The sequence below is a fragment of the Babylonia areolata genome, chromosome 12 (assembly GCF_041734735.1).
Source record: "Babylonia areolata isolate BAREFJ2019XMU chromosome 12, ASM4173473v1, whole genome shotgun sequence".
In the NCBI taxonomy this organism is placed as follows: domain Eukaryota; kingdom Metazoa; phylum Mollusca; class Gastropoda; order Neogastropoda; family Buccinidae; genus Babylonia; species Babylonia areolata.
Genome location: NC_134887.1, coordinates 18670011 through 18686471, shown reverse-complemented (window position 1 = coordinate 18686471; position 16461 = coordinate 18670011). Strand labels below are relative to the sequence as shown.

Here is a 16461-nt window from a genome sequence, read left to right as displayed (position 1 = left end):
AACATCATATTCATGAAATAATTTCCATGACACCAGGCAACAGTATTCCAAGCGCTATTATTGTACTGCTGCACTGTACAGTTCTATTCAAATCAAAGATCACACACACACACACACACACACACACACACACACTCTCTCTCTCTCTCACATACACCTACCCACCCAAAGGCCACTCACCGTGTTAAACCTGTAGTAGATGAGATGCTTGAGATCTTTGCACATGCGGATCTGTCTCATCAGTTTATACTTGTAGCGGTACATGCCCGTCAGCTGACCCACATGGGCAAAGATGTACTGCAGTCCGTCCGAAAGCTGTCAACATCACACATTGTACAATTCATCATTCATCTCATACATCACCTTCTGCTTACAGGTTTCATTGCACATCACTCTCATACATCACCTGCTTACAGGTTTCATCGCATGTCGTACACAGTCATCATTTATCTCGTACATCAGAATCTGCATACTGTTTAAAAAATTTTCCTGACAAACATTTTTCAATGCTGCAGACAATGTACTGGTATAAGCCAGCACAGCCGTTTCTCATACAACACAAGTTCTAAACATACCAACGTACAATTCTTCTCTCCATCAAGCAATATCAAAACTTCAAGATACCTGAAAAGCATCGATGTTGCCAAGGCGATACTGCACATGACTGTCCACAATCAGTTTTGTCAGACGCAGGATCTCCCGACACAGGTGAAAGGCGTTTCCGAAACGAGACTTCTTACGCTCCTTGGTCGTCAGAGTCTGCAAAAGTAAAGATCATGTGACGTGTTACTGGAAAGCTGGAACTCAAGATCGTGGTTCCTGAGAAACTAAAGGATGATGTCCTATCCAAAAACAAGTACTTTCCGTTTGTTCCTGTTCTACTGTGTTCCTTTCCCTTTCCAATGGACAGATCTCGTGCCAAGACTCCAAAAATAGTACAGACACATCACTATAGTACTGGGTCCCTCATTAATTTCTGAGCCTCCCAGACTGCAGAGTGATATCACAAGGTCAGCGCATGATGGAAAAGTATCAGTCATGGGCTTACCAGTCACTCCCGGAATAAAATCTAGTGGCATGCGAAGCAGATCCCAGCTGCTCCTGGTATGAAAGCTAGAGGGTTAAAGTAACATTTCTAGGAAGTGATATGGTGGAAAAAGTTACATCATCATTACTGGAATCATAATTATCACAAAACCATGACAGTGACTCATTACATGACGTACATGGCAGTTAAACTATAATAAAAGCACCAATACAATGAAGCACAACAATGGTGCACCCATGTTTTTGAGAGGTACACGAAGGTGGTCTCCACTCCATACAATCACTCAGTCTGACTCCACAACTAAGTGATTGCTGTTATCAGTGGAGGGTTAAGTATGCAGTTTACTTAGATTTTGTATGAATGTACTGGCATGATATACATTCATATTGTGTGTGCCAGCGTATGTGTATGTGTGTGTATTTGTGTGGTTTTACTTAACGGGTGCGTCTATTTGTACATACTGGTGTGCAACAATTTACTCTGTGTGTGTGTGTGTGTGTGTGTGTGTGTGTGTGTGTGTGTTGTTGTTGTGTTGTCTTCTGTTGTATTGTGGGGGGGGGAATGGGTCTGGTTTTAGGCTATGGATAGTTATATTGGATTTTTGTTTGATTTTTTCCATAGGTTTTTTGTAACATATTTTTATTGTGTGCCTGATCATATTATGTATGTGTTTATAACGAGCCTGTGATCGCACAAATGAATTTCCATGTGTATTAATAAAGCATTTTTGATTGAATCAGATTTGATTTGATTTGATTTGCAGTATCAAATCATGTTGCTTATATCCTGGCCAACTATAAAGGGGCTATATTCCAGAGCTGAAACTAGTCAGTGAAACTGAAACATTATAAAAGAATTAATCAGAATAACACCAAAAAGAAGAATTCAACCACGCCTTGTTCAGCTCTTGTAAAATTTGAATTAAGTTAAAAATACATACATATTTTTAAAGAACAGATAACAGTATTCTGAGGAACTTCTCTGAAAAGGGTCTTCATGGCGCAGGTTGTGAAGCGTTTGTGCCTGATATCATGCACATCCTAACAATCAGTCAGCAGATGACACTGAGAGGCTGAATACCAATAGCCTCTTGAAGTGAGAGACTAAACAACAACAGCACCTATGGAGAGAGAGGCTGAAAACAACAGCCCCTATGGAGAGAGAGGCTGGACAACAACAGCCCCTATGGAGAGAGAGGCTGGACAACAACAGCCCCTGTGGAGAGAGAGGCTGGACAACAACAGCCCCTATGGAGAGAGAGGCTGGACAACAACAGCCCCTATAGAGAGAGAAACTGGACAACAACAGCCCCTATGGAGAGAGAGGCTGGACAACAACAGCCCCTATGGAGAGAGAGGCTGGACATCAACAGCCCCTATGGAGAGAGAGGCTGGACAACAACAGCCCCTATGGAGAGAGAGGCTGGACAACAACAGCCCCTATGGAGAGAGAGGCTGGACAACAACAGTCCCTGTGGAGAGAGAGGCTGGACAACAACAGCCCCTATGGAGAGAGAAACTGGACAACAGTCCCTATGGAGAGACAGGCTGAACAACAACATTCCCTATGGAGAGAGAAACTGGACAACAGTCCCTATGGAGAGAGAGGCTGGACAACAACATTCCCTATGGAGAGAGAGGCTGGACAACAACAACCCCTATGGAGAGAGAGGCTGGACTACAACATTCCCTATGGAGAGAGAGGCTGGACAACAACAGCCCCTGTGGGGTGAGAGGCTGGACAACAACAACCCCTATGGAGAGAGAGGCTGGACAACAACAGCCCCTGTGGAGAGAGAGGCTGGACAACAACAGTCCCTGTGGAGAGAGAGGCTGGACAACAACAGCCCCTATGGAGAGAGAAACTGGACAACATTCCCTATGGAGAGAGAGGCTGGACAACAACAGCCCCTATGGAGAGAGAAACTGGACAACAGTCCCTATGGAGAGAGAGGCTGGACAACAACATTCCCTATGGAGAGAGAGGCTGGACAACAACAACCCCTATGGAGAGAGAGGCTGGACTACAACATTCCCTATGGAGAGAGAGACTGGACAACAATAGCCCCTGTGGAGAGAGAGGCTGGACAACAACAGCCCCTGTGGGGTGAGAGGCTGGACAACAACAACCCCTATGGAGAGAGAGGCTGGACAACAACATTCCCTATGGAGAGAGAGGCTGGACAACAACAGCCCCTATGGAGAGAGAGGCTGGACAACAACAGCCCCTGTGGAGAGAGAGGCTGAACAACAACAGCCCCTATGGAGAGAGAGGCTGAACAACAACAGCCCCTATGGAGAGAGAGGCTGAACAACAACAGCCCATATGGAGAGAGAGGCTGGACAACAACATTCCCTATGGAGAGAGAGGCTGAACAACAGCCCCTGTGGAGAGAGAGGCTGGACAACAACAGCCCCTGTGGGGTGAGAGGCTGAACAACAACAGCCCCTATGGAGAGACAGGCTGAACAACAACAGCAACAATGGAGAGAGAGGCTGAACAACAGCCCCTGTGGAGAGAGAGGCTGGACAACAACAGCCCCTGTGGGGTGAGAGGCTGGACAACAACAGCCCCTGTGGGGTAAGAGGCTGGACAACAACATCCCCTATGGAGAGAGGCTGGACAATAACAGCCCCTATGGAGAGAGGCTGGACAACAACAGCCCCTGTGGGGTAAGAGGCTGGACAACAACATCCCCTATGGAGAGAGGCTGGACAATAACAGCCCCTATGGAGAGGTTGGACAACATCCCCTATGGAGAGAGAGGCTGGACAACATCCCCTATGGAGAGAGAGGCTGGACAACAACAGCCCCTATGGAGAGAGAGGCTGGACAACATCCCCTATGGAAAGAGAGGGTGGACAACAACAGCCCCTATGGAGAGAGAGGCTGGACAACAACATCCCCTATGGAGAGAGAGGCTGGACAACAACAACCCCTATGGAGAGAGAGGCTGGACAACAACAGCCCCTATGGAGAGAGAGGCTGGACAACAACAGCCCCTATGGAGAGAGAGGCTGGACAACAACATCCCCTATGGAGAGAGAGGCTGGACAACAACAGCCCCTATGGAAAGAGAGAATAAACAACAACAGCACCTATGAAGTGAGAGAATGAACATCAACAGCCCCTATGGAAAGAGAGACTGAACTACAACAGCCCCTATGGAGAGGTTGGACAACAACAGCCCCTATGGAGAGGTTGGACAACAACAGCCCCTATGGAGAGCGAGGCTGGACAACAACATCCCCTATGGAAAGAGAGGCTGGACAACAACATCCCCTATGGAAAGAGAGGCTGGACAACAACAGCCCCTATGGAGAGAGAGGCTGGACAACAACATCCCCTATGGAGAGAGAGGCTGGACATCCCCTGTGGAGAGAGAGACTGAACAACAACAGCCCTTGTGGGGTGAGAGGCTGGACAATAACAGCCCCAACGAAGCATAACATCCCAGGACCTAGCACCCACCTTGACAGGCTTCAGGTTGAAGTTGTAGTCCAGGTGAAGGTAGTTGAGGTTCTTGCGGTGGATGAGCAGGTTGAGCATGTTGTAACCCTGACGGCACACCTGCAGCCCAACCTCCACCCAGTCCAGCTCCGTCGTCTGGAAGAACTTGGTCGCCTTGAACGATCGGAACAGGTACCTGGACAGGTGTTATCACGTCAGCTTCAATGATAGAAAAGGTATTTGAACAGGTAATATTATGTCAGATTCATGTAACGCCTTGAACAATCAGAACAGGTACCTGAACAGGTATAATATGTCAGCTTCATCTAACACCTTGAATGATTGGAACAGGTACTTGAACAGGTAATATCATGTCAGCTTCAATGACAGAACAGATACTTGAACAGGTAATATCATGTCAACTTCATCTCATGCCTTGAAAGATAAGAACAGGCAATATGCCAGCTTCATATAACCCTTGAACTATGAAAAAAGGTACCTGAACAGGTAATATCATGTAAGCGTCTTCTGACACCTTGAATGATCGAACACGTACCTGAACATGTAATATGTAAACTTCATCCAACACCTTAGCGACAGGAACAGGGGCATCCAGCATGTCACTCACCTCTTCTTCTGTGCCTTTGGAGGCCTGTGTTTGAGGGCGTTGAGGACATAGTACTTGAGCAGTTTCTGGTAGGACACACGCACCTTCACCGGCATGCCGGCTGGGCAGTGTTCTCTGTACCTGTTACACACACCAGTCAATTGTAATCATTGTAATGAATATCACAGTGCATTTCTTCAAAATGTGTCTTTTGCATGTGTACCATGGACTTCCTTGAATCAAAAAATTGTTAACGTTTCCCCACCTCTCCCACTTCCCCTATCAAGGTGCACATGCACACACACACACACACACACACACACATACTTACATTACAGTCATTCTGAACACACATCCTGTGATTACATATGGCAATTACAACTGATGGATAAAGGTTTTCAAGCCAGACTCAAAGATTTCTACCTAAGTATCACAAAGTTTGACAGAGTTTTTTTGGGTTTTTTTCATGTGGAAGAGGTCTGTAATTTTTCTATTTCAGTATTAGGAGACACACACACACACATACATACACACACACACAATCACCTCTCCTGCAACCCCTTCATGACATGAGAAAAGTGAAATATCCACACCATACACACACACTCCCACACATAGTCACACTCAAACACACACACTGACACTCACATACACACACACACACAAAATCACCTCTCCTGCAACCCCTTCAGGACTGGGAGAAGTGAAACATCCATGCCACACACACACACACACACACTCAAACTCACAAACACACAATCGTCATTCACACACACACACGCACACACACACACGCTCACTCTCAAAAACACACACACAAAATCACCTTTCTCTATTTCTCTACTACAACCCCTCCAGGACATGGAGATGTGAAATATCAATTAACCACACACACACACACACACACACACACACACACACACACACAAAACTGATCTTTAAAATACATAGACACATCAATGAAAAGGTTCAGCAACTATTCACACTGACCATGATTTGACCAGCGGTACATCAATGGCACGGCGAGTTCTGCCAGAGCGCAGGTTGAAAGGTCGTGGGGCCCAGAGCAGAGCGATGCCATTGGCTGTGTTGTCCGTGTACAGGGGCGTGTCACTGAGGAACGGCTGAACGTGCTCTGGCAGCTCAAAGTCCTCGTCATCATCAATCACTGGGTCTGATGACTGACAACAGATATCAAAAGTCACAAAGTAAATCCATCACCAGACCATTAATGACTAAATCTGGATGGCAGAAAGCGATAAAGAAACAAACATGATGGCAGAAAATGATAAAGAAACAAACCTGATGACCGAAAGGGACAAAAAAATTTTTTTTTTTTAATTCACAGGATGTAGGATTCTTGAATCACACACTACACACTTTTATTTTCTTTTTTAATCAATCCATGTGGTAAAATGAAAGCTATCAATTGTACCTCTCGCTAAAATGAACAAGACACTTTCCTTTTTCAACAAAATCTTCGCACCTAACAGGTATCGGATATAATCTTTCACACCTGTTGTCAGTTGAATAGCAACTCTGTCTAAAGATTCTATCTAGAAAGCTAAACAGACCAAACACACTGGAAGCAGTTTGCACCAGTATGATTCAAAATAGTATACTGTGTCCAGACAGACATGCATGTGGATACATGCAGACACAGATATATGTACCTTGACAGCTGTGCGGTGAGAGATGGGGTTGATCAGAGGGTCAAAATAGAAGGCTGGCAGGTCAGGGTCCTCTGTTTTGATGAACACAACATTGGGGGTGTGGTACCTGCAAACACCATGATGTGAATCACTCAGTAAAGTTAAAAACATGTTACGAGGTGAACTTATCAAACAGTTTAGTGTGCATTGGGGTAACTGACATACACCCACAATTTTGCTACAAATTTCTGGCTTGTTAGAGAAATGTGGGTGTTTACACCTTACATGGTTCAGGTTCACCCAAGAATTCTTCTTTTTTTCTTTCCAGTTCTATGTGACATAGCCATTACTTTTTTTTAGATATCAATTGATTGATTGACAGCTAAATGTTGTTTCTAGTTTTGTGTTGACCTTTCTGTAACTTGGATGCTGAAATAAAAGCAGATAAGAAGTACGAACAAACGCAATAGCAGAAGGTGGTGTGTAGGTGTAAGAGTTGCTGATGTGAAATACTGCTGTGCAGTTTCATTTCAAGGAATATTTATTTTTCAATCAAACAGGACGAGGATCACTGATGTTCCCTGAGAAGAACTGAGTGGCCAACTGCACACTGGACTCACCAGGACAGGTGGACCTGGAAGGGAATGTTGTTGTACAGGTAGGGGAAGGCGATGCGGTACTCTGTGCGCACCGGCTGCCGGATGATGATCTTGTTGATGTCGTTGAACTCGTTCCAGTCCTCGTCTCTGTGACACACAACATGAGATGACAATACAAACTCACCCACAAAGACTGACTGGATCAATTCTGATCTAAACGGAAAATATTTTGCTATTGATGCAATGCATGCTGACAAGACAAACTCACAAGACTGACTGAATCAGTTTTCATCTGATTGGAAAATACATTTTTCTTACTGACTTAACTCTTTCACTGCGTAGGCGACTTCAGTCGACCAGATAGTTCCCCATAGGTGACTTGTCCATATCACATGTTAAAAGGATAAATCATCACATTGTAACAAAGGTTGACAGCGTGCAGCCAGTTTCCCATGCAATATAACAAAGGCTAACCTTCACCCTCAGACCAAGTTTGAAGAAAACAAGTCCACTGTGTTGTTTGGAAATGAACCTAATGGTGGTACTGAGAGTGTTGAGTATAAAATATTTGGTGCTGAGGAGCGTTTTTCACACACAAACTTGGCGCTGAAAGAGTTAATAATTCCATCATTTGTTTACTGCATTAATATCCCGTCACAACAGGTTTCTCCACAAGAAAATTGCTTGGACTTCTCCACAGGAAAACTGCCTGGACTCCCCACTAACAGCGCATTCCCAGGCTGCGCTGTCTCTCCACTACTCAAACAGAAGTTCAGTGTAAAAGAACAATGTAATGCATCAAGACTACTTCCCTCTGAATGAACATGCACAGTTTCTTTCCCCATCTTTTTAAATGGAATTCTTTCCACTTTCCGACCCCATGGCCTTTACTGTCTTCAGGGTTTTTTGTAACAGTCTATTATAATTTCCCAAAACTCAAGAAGAGTCATATGAATTCTGACAAATGGAATATTATAATGAATAATTTTTTTTTTCATAAAAAACATTTTAAAATAATAACCATTTCTGCAGAAATAAATGTTTGGTTTGAGACTTCACAAATGAGTAATATCTTTCTTATTCAACAAAATTTACCAGGTGCAGGAAGTCCAGAAACAGGCAATATTGGGCAGGAAATCTAACATTTTCAAACATTTACCTCTGAAAAAGCTAATAAATCAACACAGTTTTCTCATTTGAACCCGCACATCTTCATGACAGTAAGCTGACGCTATATAAAAAATTTTTTTAAATTGTCCTTTAAAAAGTTTTTTAATCAACAACTGGGATTGAACCCACAACATCACAAATTGCAACTCGCCGCATCTTCTGACGACTTACTGGAGCTCTTTGTCCTTGACCAGAGGCTCGAACTTGGGTCCCCCAGGAATGGCCAAGTTAAGGGCCTTGGCGGTGAAGAAGGACTTGAGGTCAAACAGGTAGAAGTAGTTCAGGTCGACCAGATCGGTCAGCAGCTGATTGGCCAATCGATACAGCACTGACATCACGGGGAGGCTCAGCTGCCAGCGACGATAGGTGCTTCCGTTCACTGACCTGGAAGAAAAAACAACCATATCAATGTCAAGTTACGTTTCATGAGAGCATCACTTGGTTCTAACACATTCCCTTTCTATTCCTTTCTACTTTTAACAAGTAACTGTTTCATATATTCACACTGGAAACCAGTCAACACATGTCTTGATAATATGATAATCGGATCACGGTTAAGTATGTGTAATTAAAATCCAGTTTACAGGAGAAAATCTAATTCCTAACCAACACTCTTCTATTTCTCTGTTCTTTACAATTTTTGTGTGAACCTAATGTGAACCATGAACCTACTTGCTGTCAGTGTGGAGAAAGAAAGACCATGAACCTACTTGCTGTCAATGAGGAGAAAGAAAGACCATGAACCTACTTGCTGTCAATGAGGAGAAAGAAAGATCATGAACCTACTTGCTGTCAATGAGGAGAAAGACCATGAACCTACTTGCTGTCAATGAGAAGAAAGAAAGACCATGAACCTACTTGCTGTCAATGAGAAGAAAGAAAAACCATGAACCTACTTGCTGTCAGTGAGGAGAAAGACCATGAACCTGCTTGCTGTCAGTAAGGAGAAAGACAGACCATGAACCTGCTTGCTGTCAGTAAGGAGAAAGACAGACCATGAACCTGCTTGCTGTCAATGAGGAGAAAGAAGGACCATGAACCTGTTTGCTGTCAATGAGAAGAAAGAAAGACCATGAACCTACTTGCTGTCAATGAGGAGAAAGAAAGATCATGAACCTACTTGCTGTCAATGAGAAGAAAGAAAGACCATGAACCTACTTGCTGTCAATGAGAAGAAAGAAAGACCATGAACCTACTTGCTGTCAGTGAGGAGAAAGACCATGAACCTGCTTGCTGTCAGTAAGGAGAAAGACAGACCATGAACCTGCTTGCTGTCAATGAGGAGAAAGAAGGACCATGAACCTGTTTGCTGTTAATGAGGAGAAAGAAAGACCGTGAACCTACTTGCTGTCAATGAGGAGAAAGAAAGACTATGAACCTACCTGCTGTTGATAAGGAGAAACAAAAACCATGAACCTGCTTGCTGTCGATAAGGAGAAACAATGACCATGAACCTGCTTGCTGTCAATAAGGAGAAAGAAAAACCATGAACCTACTTGCTGTCGATAAGGAGAAAGAAAAACCATGAACCTACTTGCTGTCGATAAGGAGAAAGAAAGCCAATGAACCTACTTGCTGTCAATGAGGACAAAGAAAGACCATCAACCTGCTTGCTGTCAATAAAAAGAAAGAAAAACCATGAACCTACTTTCTGTCAACGAAGACAAAGACAGACTGATCATAAACCTACCTGCTGTCGATGAGGGGCTTGTGGTCATAGTACCACTCCAGAACAGCCTTGTCCTCTTCCATGTCCAGCTCCATCTGGATGGGCTCCAGGGGCTCCACGTCCATCACGTTGTCTGCGTAGTCCAGGGGGGGCTCTTCATCATCAAAGGGAGGGAACCTCATGCGCTTGAAGTGGCGACGGTCTCGCTTTTCGCGTCGCATCATGATCCACATGGTTCTGAATAAGAGAGCGAGAAAGAGCATCAGGATGTTTGCAGAGTCAATGTTTTCAGTGACACATCTCATCTATCACAAAATCAGCCATTCCAATAAAAAAAAACATGGTAGTTACATTCATACAAGTATCTCGCACTCTTAATGTTCACTCCAGAAATTCTCAAAACAGAACAAACCCATCCACCTCCATCAAAAAGCCAAACACACCATCCACTGCCTCAACAATGAATGTGAACCTTCCAGCCATTTTCTCTAAAGAACATGTAATCACAACCATGCATACCGATTCAGCTCGGCAGATGCCTGACCAGCAGTGTAACTTAAGGTGCTACGTCATGCCAAGAACGCATGCATATTATTCATATCTGTGTACCTATCAGAGTGGATTTGCTTTACAAAACTTTGCCAAAGGGCAACCCTTTATGTTGCCATGGATTCTTTTACAGTGTGCCAAACATGTGCTGCAAACAGGACATCAGCTTATGGTCTTATCTGAAAGAGCACACGCTCAGATTGATTTTCAAACCCAGATCCTCATGGACACTGTACGAGCAGATAAGCTTCTTAATCATTCTGCCACCTTCCTTCACAGTCATCACAAAGACAAACGGACATCACAGAGTGATAACCTACCCCCACTGAGAGATGTACACAGGTTCAATGACCCACGGGATCTCGTTGATAAAGGTGATGGCCCCCGTGATGTGATACAGAACCTTGACATCACGGATCTGCTCCCAGGGCATCGGCATGTTCTCCAGAAGCTTCATCACTGCATGAGGCATGTACTTCAGCGCTCTGAAAAATAACACCACAGCAATGTTATGACTGCAATCCATGGCTTGAAAAAATACAACAGTTCAAACACACATCCAGAGTTGGTGAGGCACTGGCCTTTGGATCAAGGGTTCACCAGTAATCTGGATTCAAGGCCCCATTTTGACATAGGTGTTGTGTCCTTGGAAAAAAAACACTTTAACTCTGATTTTTTTCACTCCACCCAGGTGTAAATGGGTACCCGACTTCAGTTAGGGATGGTTAAAATGGCAGAAGGATTGGGTCCTATCTCCCTATGCCGAGCCCTGCCCACAGTGGATATGAATCAACTGCCCTAATGGTTGTATAAGGCCATGGGACCTTAACCTTTCTTTGACGTACAGAAGTGAAAAAAAAATAATACAAGTTTGACAGCAAAGACAAGTCTTACTAAAATCATGATTCCCCAAAATACAGAGATGCTGATTAATGAAGTGAAGAAAAAAAACACAAAAAAACGGCCCATAAGTGTGTAGGGATGATGACTTCATGCCCTTTCAGCTAATAAGTTTTTGGTGAGTTTACTGAAGGTAAATCTCTTTTACTCAGTGATGCTATAGATGACCATATCATTTCCCCAGTAACCTATCTTTCTTTGATATGTCCAAAAACATAAAAACATCAAAGCATTTATAAGTCTGAAATCATTTGATTGATTTACACACTAAAGATATGTGCTGCATTAACCATAAATATTCATGGATGCAACACAAACAAAATGTATGACAGACTGAATAAAACATTCTCAACAGCTACCTTCAAAAGTAGTAAAAAAAACCAAATAAGTCAACCAGTCAATCAAAAATATAACCTGAGATTTACACATATATCTACTTTTTTAATATAAATATTAAATATGTGTTTTTTTTCAGAAGTATCCCATTTGGTTTAAACATAATTTGTGAAATTTATTTTCATCCCAAGCTATGATCCAATGACTACAAACACAACTGATAATCTGCTATGCTATAAGCCCAAAAACAAACCCCAAAAATCAAACAAACAAAAACAGAACTGATAACTAACATTGTCTTTCACAGGAACGTCACTCTAAAGCCCTCTTACCCCAAGTACACGCGCTTGTCATGCCGAAACTTGCGGTTGGTCATGTCACCGTGGTCCCGAATGATCTTGCGCACATGCTCTGGGGGCATGTCTTCCTTCTGGGCATCCACGAAACCAAACTTGCGTTTCTCAGAGTAACGCTTTGACTGCAGCTGCTGCCATTTCCGAGCTAGAGAGGGTAACAAAATATTAAAATGTTGATAAAAAATTCAATCAGGGAATCACATATTCCATTAGACACATACATGATATATTTCAACCAAGCTCAGTGCCTCGAGGGAGAAAGGAAACAGTCAAGAGTCACTACCTATAACTATCCTGCTCAATCCATGATAACCATCATCATCACTAACCAGAGTAACATAAAGATTCAAATAAACTAAAGGAATGCATACCTTGGCAAATACAATTCCTTCCAAATATTTCTAAATCTAAGGAGATTTTTTGAAAGAGACTGAAAAAAAGAACTGCTTCAAGCAATTCAATTCAAATAATCAGACCTTTCCCCATCAAACACAGCAAAGCAAGACTATTAATGTATTAGTATTTCCTCTAAAGGTGGTTGATGGTAATAATCATTTCTTATTTTCTAATCTGTGCAATCATGTTTGGGGTATTCAAGTGTGTGAATTACCTCGGAGTATCAGCATGTGAGTCTGTAGGTATATTTATGCATGTGAGGACTGTCTACAAAGAAAATAATATATCACATACATCATTACATGGGTGGGAGTGAATGATGTGTGTGTGCGTGTGTGTGTGTGTGTGCGCGTGTGTGCATTTAAACTGCCCATATTTTCATTGTTATTGCAATCATTATTTCTTGTTTTAACTGTTTATGTGATATATTATTTGATTTACTTTTGAGCATGATCTCCTAATTTCAAATTACATGTGACGTGTATTTTGGTGTGTAAGTGTGTGAGTGAATGTTTTTAGTGTTAAGAGCAGAGAGCTTCTAATAGAATATGCAATGCAGCAAGACATCTTAATAAATACATGAACATGAAAAAAAAACAGATTAAAAAATTGTAAAATTAAGAAGATTGCAGCTTGGTCCAGGGGCCACTAAACTGAAGTGCTTGTCTTAATTCTAAGCAAAACTAAAGTAAAACAAAGGAGATTTTTTTTTTCCTTTATCTAAATAGCCCAAAATGCAAAAACGGAAATCTGTATACTAAAACGGATATGCTTCCACTCATGTACACATAATCTCCAAACCCAGACCTTTTTCCTGCAGTTTGTCCTCAGACATGTAGTCCGGCAGTTTCTGCTGCGGCGGCTGAGGCTGTTGGGGTTGCACGTGTTGCTGCATGGGCTGTGCCGTGACCTGCATAGGAACCTGGGACACCAGCTGTGGGGTCAACGTCTGCTGCAGCACAGGAATCTGACCCACGATGTAGGAATGGCCGCCAGGGCCAATCACTGTGTAAGGGAACGCCATTGTGGCTTCCCTCTTTTCCTTTTGGATGGGGTAGGACTTTTGTCACTGGGGAAAAAAAAAAAAATAACACATGGTTAGTTCTTTTCTGGTACTCTTAATACTGTGTACAGGGAATGAGCAATGATGTAGCATTCCTAAGAAAGCGGGAGCGATGTCCACCATGATGGTAATACGATGATAAGAGGTCGGCATTTCCGGTCCTTTCGTTTCATTTCTCATGTCAGTCGAATTTATTATTTCAGTTTGGAAGAACTCAGAGCGAAGGACAATAAACACAAGTCAGTTGGACACAGAGGCTAGATCAAGTGCGTTATTTGGTTTTGATCCATGTGATTCAAAGGAATGAGAATGAGTCACATACCATTGCGATCGTGTGTTCGGCGTGAGCACTTACAAATTTGAGTAGTTCAAGTGCTTCACTGAAAGTCTAGAGGCACACATGCAGTACACCGATAACTGGGTACAAGATCTACGGTAACAGTCTGGGCAAATGTAAGACTAAGAATCAATCCAGATTTCTCACTCCTGCCTCAGTCTTCTCCAAATGTCACTTGTCCCTTCAGCAACTAACTCAAAAGTAAGTCAATAAATGGCCATGACAGCTAGGTAGGAAAATGCTGCACTGAAAAATAATTTTGCTCTTTGTTTTTATGTACTGTCACATGTACAAATGTAAACATGTGCGAGCATATCTATTACTGCACCAGTCAGTCTGTGCAAGTCAGTCAGTCTGTGTGTGTGTGTGTGTGTGTGTGTGTGTGTGTTGCAATTGTCAGCTGTCATTGTTCCATGTCATCACAAACATGACTTAAGTTAACAACATGGACATTTGAATCATTCTGTCTGTGATTAAATCAATGATGATGATGAGAATAGAAACTGATTAATCTTATGTATTCTTCTGCAACTGTTCTCTCAAGTTTCTATTTTTATATATGCCTGTTTATTTCTTCCCTCATCCCATCAATTTCAATGTTCTGGCAGTCAGTTCTTGCATCCTCAAGAGCATAAGCTGCTGATACACTATCTTTTTCCTATTTTGGTTATCAAATGTGATAATGGTTTTGCATGTGATCGCTGCTATCAAAGAGCTCGATATCATCTTCTTGTGACTCCTAACTGCTTTCATTTCTTTCAACTCGGAAGAATTTCACTCCCACATCATTTTTCAATTCTTTGATCAAGCGAAGCGTTGTTGCAATCTACAACAAGACATCAGTGAACTCATAGCACTGAAAGTATCGACAGTGTTTACAATCGCAGACGTGCAAGTTTGTTTACTCATTGCGTGTTACCAGAATGTCGAACGATCCCACAATCCATTGTGCGTGACGTCATTCACTCGTTCCCTATTGTTGCTTAATCTACATCTACTGTTCTCAAAACCAAATCAAGTAAGCATAAAACTGCCTTGAAGTAATCTTTAATCTGCGCCACATATAAATATGATAGTGGTGTGTGCTATGCAGATACTTAAAAAAAATTAATTAGAAAAAAAAGAAAAGTTAATTAGCTAAAATTGTAACAACATGAAGTGAGAAAGAGAAAAAAGACCAGACCAGTCTTAATTTCATAACTGTAACTTGAGCACAAGTTCTGAAAATGCATTATGTCCAGTTAATATGAATGATTAACAGTTTTGCAAAACAGATGTACTGATGATGCCACTGAAAGTGAAACCTGCATGCTTGTGTGTACCTCCTTCCACTCTCAATACTGGTGGTACTATTCTTACTAACCCAAATCTCTTCTGTAATCAGTTCATTTGTGTTGGGCATTCGGCATAATCAACTTGAATATGACAAGTAAATTTTAAAATCTCTCCGTCTGTTTCATGTTAAACAATTGAGTAAATCAGCTTCGGTGTATTCTATTACCAGCCAGACTGGGTAAAAGACCTGCAACGTAAAATCTACGGTGAAAATCCCGACCACATGCATGGCATTGTCACTGTCAGTGTCAATAACATGGCGATGGCGGAATCAAATGGCACTGGGCACCACGTTTTAACGCTTGCCTTTCACAACACAAATCCTGATCGTCATTCGGAACTAATTAAGCGGCAGATTATACAGCCACTATTGCGGAAATATGTAAGCAAATTCACCTGGTTTACAATATCACTATCAACTGCAGTGTACAATCCCACGTAAACGAAGCACGTTTTGGAACCGAAACGATTTGGCTGCGTTCTGGTGTCACGTGACTAACTTCGATTTCCGTTATGCACACAGTAGCCTGAACACCAGCAAACCGACTGCCGGTTCTGGATCTGGTAGTGTTCGTCGCAGACGCCACTTCTGGGGATATAGACGCGACGGAACTAGGAGGACGCATGTACCTAGCAGAAAAAAAATAGTCTAAGAAAACATAAGGAAAACTGTAGGAAAGAAAAGAAGAAGATGCTCTTTATCAGGAATTACGCCAGAAGAGAGATGAAGCCCAAAGATCGGGGGACGACAGAGTTCACTGGATCCTGAAGAAAGGAAAAGTGGTGCCCGTGGAGAAGCGCCCGGCAAAAGTGTCCGGCGATATGCGGGGTTGAAGAGACGAAATAGCAATACTGTAAATACTGTAAATACAAAGAAAAAGACTACACTAAGTTCTTCTAGTCATTTTGTTCCCACACCAAAGCCTATAAATAAGTTTGCAAGTTGCACTTGTTTTTATACTAACGCGGATCAGCTGATGAACAAAAGAAATGA

General features: G+C 42.5%; 1 protein-coding gene across 1 annotated transcript in view; it reads right to left on the bottom strand.

Moving 5' to 3' along the window:
* The window catches only part of LOC143288409 (pre-mRNA-processing-splicing factor 8), a 60570-nt gene extending 44606 nt beyond the window's left edge, over nucleotides 1-15964 (bottom strand). Inside the window, exons 1-13 of the mRNA XM_076596844.1 lie at nucleotides 15864-15964; nucleotides 13540-13801; nucleotides 12313-12481; nucleotides 11065-11229; nucleotides 10217-10432; nucleotides 8698-8910; nucleotides 7378-7503; nucleotides 6779-6884; nucleotides 6096-6286; nucleotides 5127-5246; nucleotides 4520-4694; nucleotides 625-759; nucleotides 181-315 (exon numbers count right to left, since the gene is read on the bottom strand). Coding sequence (XP_076452959.1) covers nucleotides 181-315; nucleotides 625-759; nucleotides 4520-4694; nucleotides 5127-5246; nucleotides 6096-6286; nucleotides 6779-6884; nucleotides 7378-7503; nucleotides 8698-8910; nucleotides 10217-10432; nucleotides 11065-11229; nucleotides 12313-12481; nucleotides 13540-13756 — 1968 coding nt within the window. The 5' untranslated portion in view covers nucleotides 13757-13801; nucleotides 15864-15964. The remainder of the gene's footprint in view (nucleotides 1-180; nucleotides 316-624; nucleotides 760-4519; nucleotides 4695-5126; nucleotides 5247-6095; nucleotides 6287-6778; nucleotides 6885-7377; nucleotides 7504-8697; nucleotides 8911-10216; nucleotides 10433-11064; nucleotides 11230-12312; nucleotides 12482-13539; nucleotides 13802-15863) is intronic.
* Nucleotides 15965-16461: the final 497 nt, after the last annotated feature.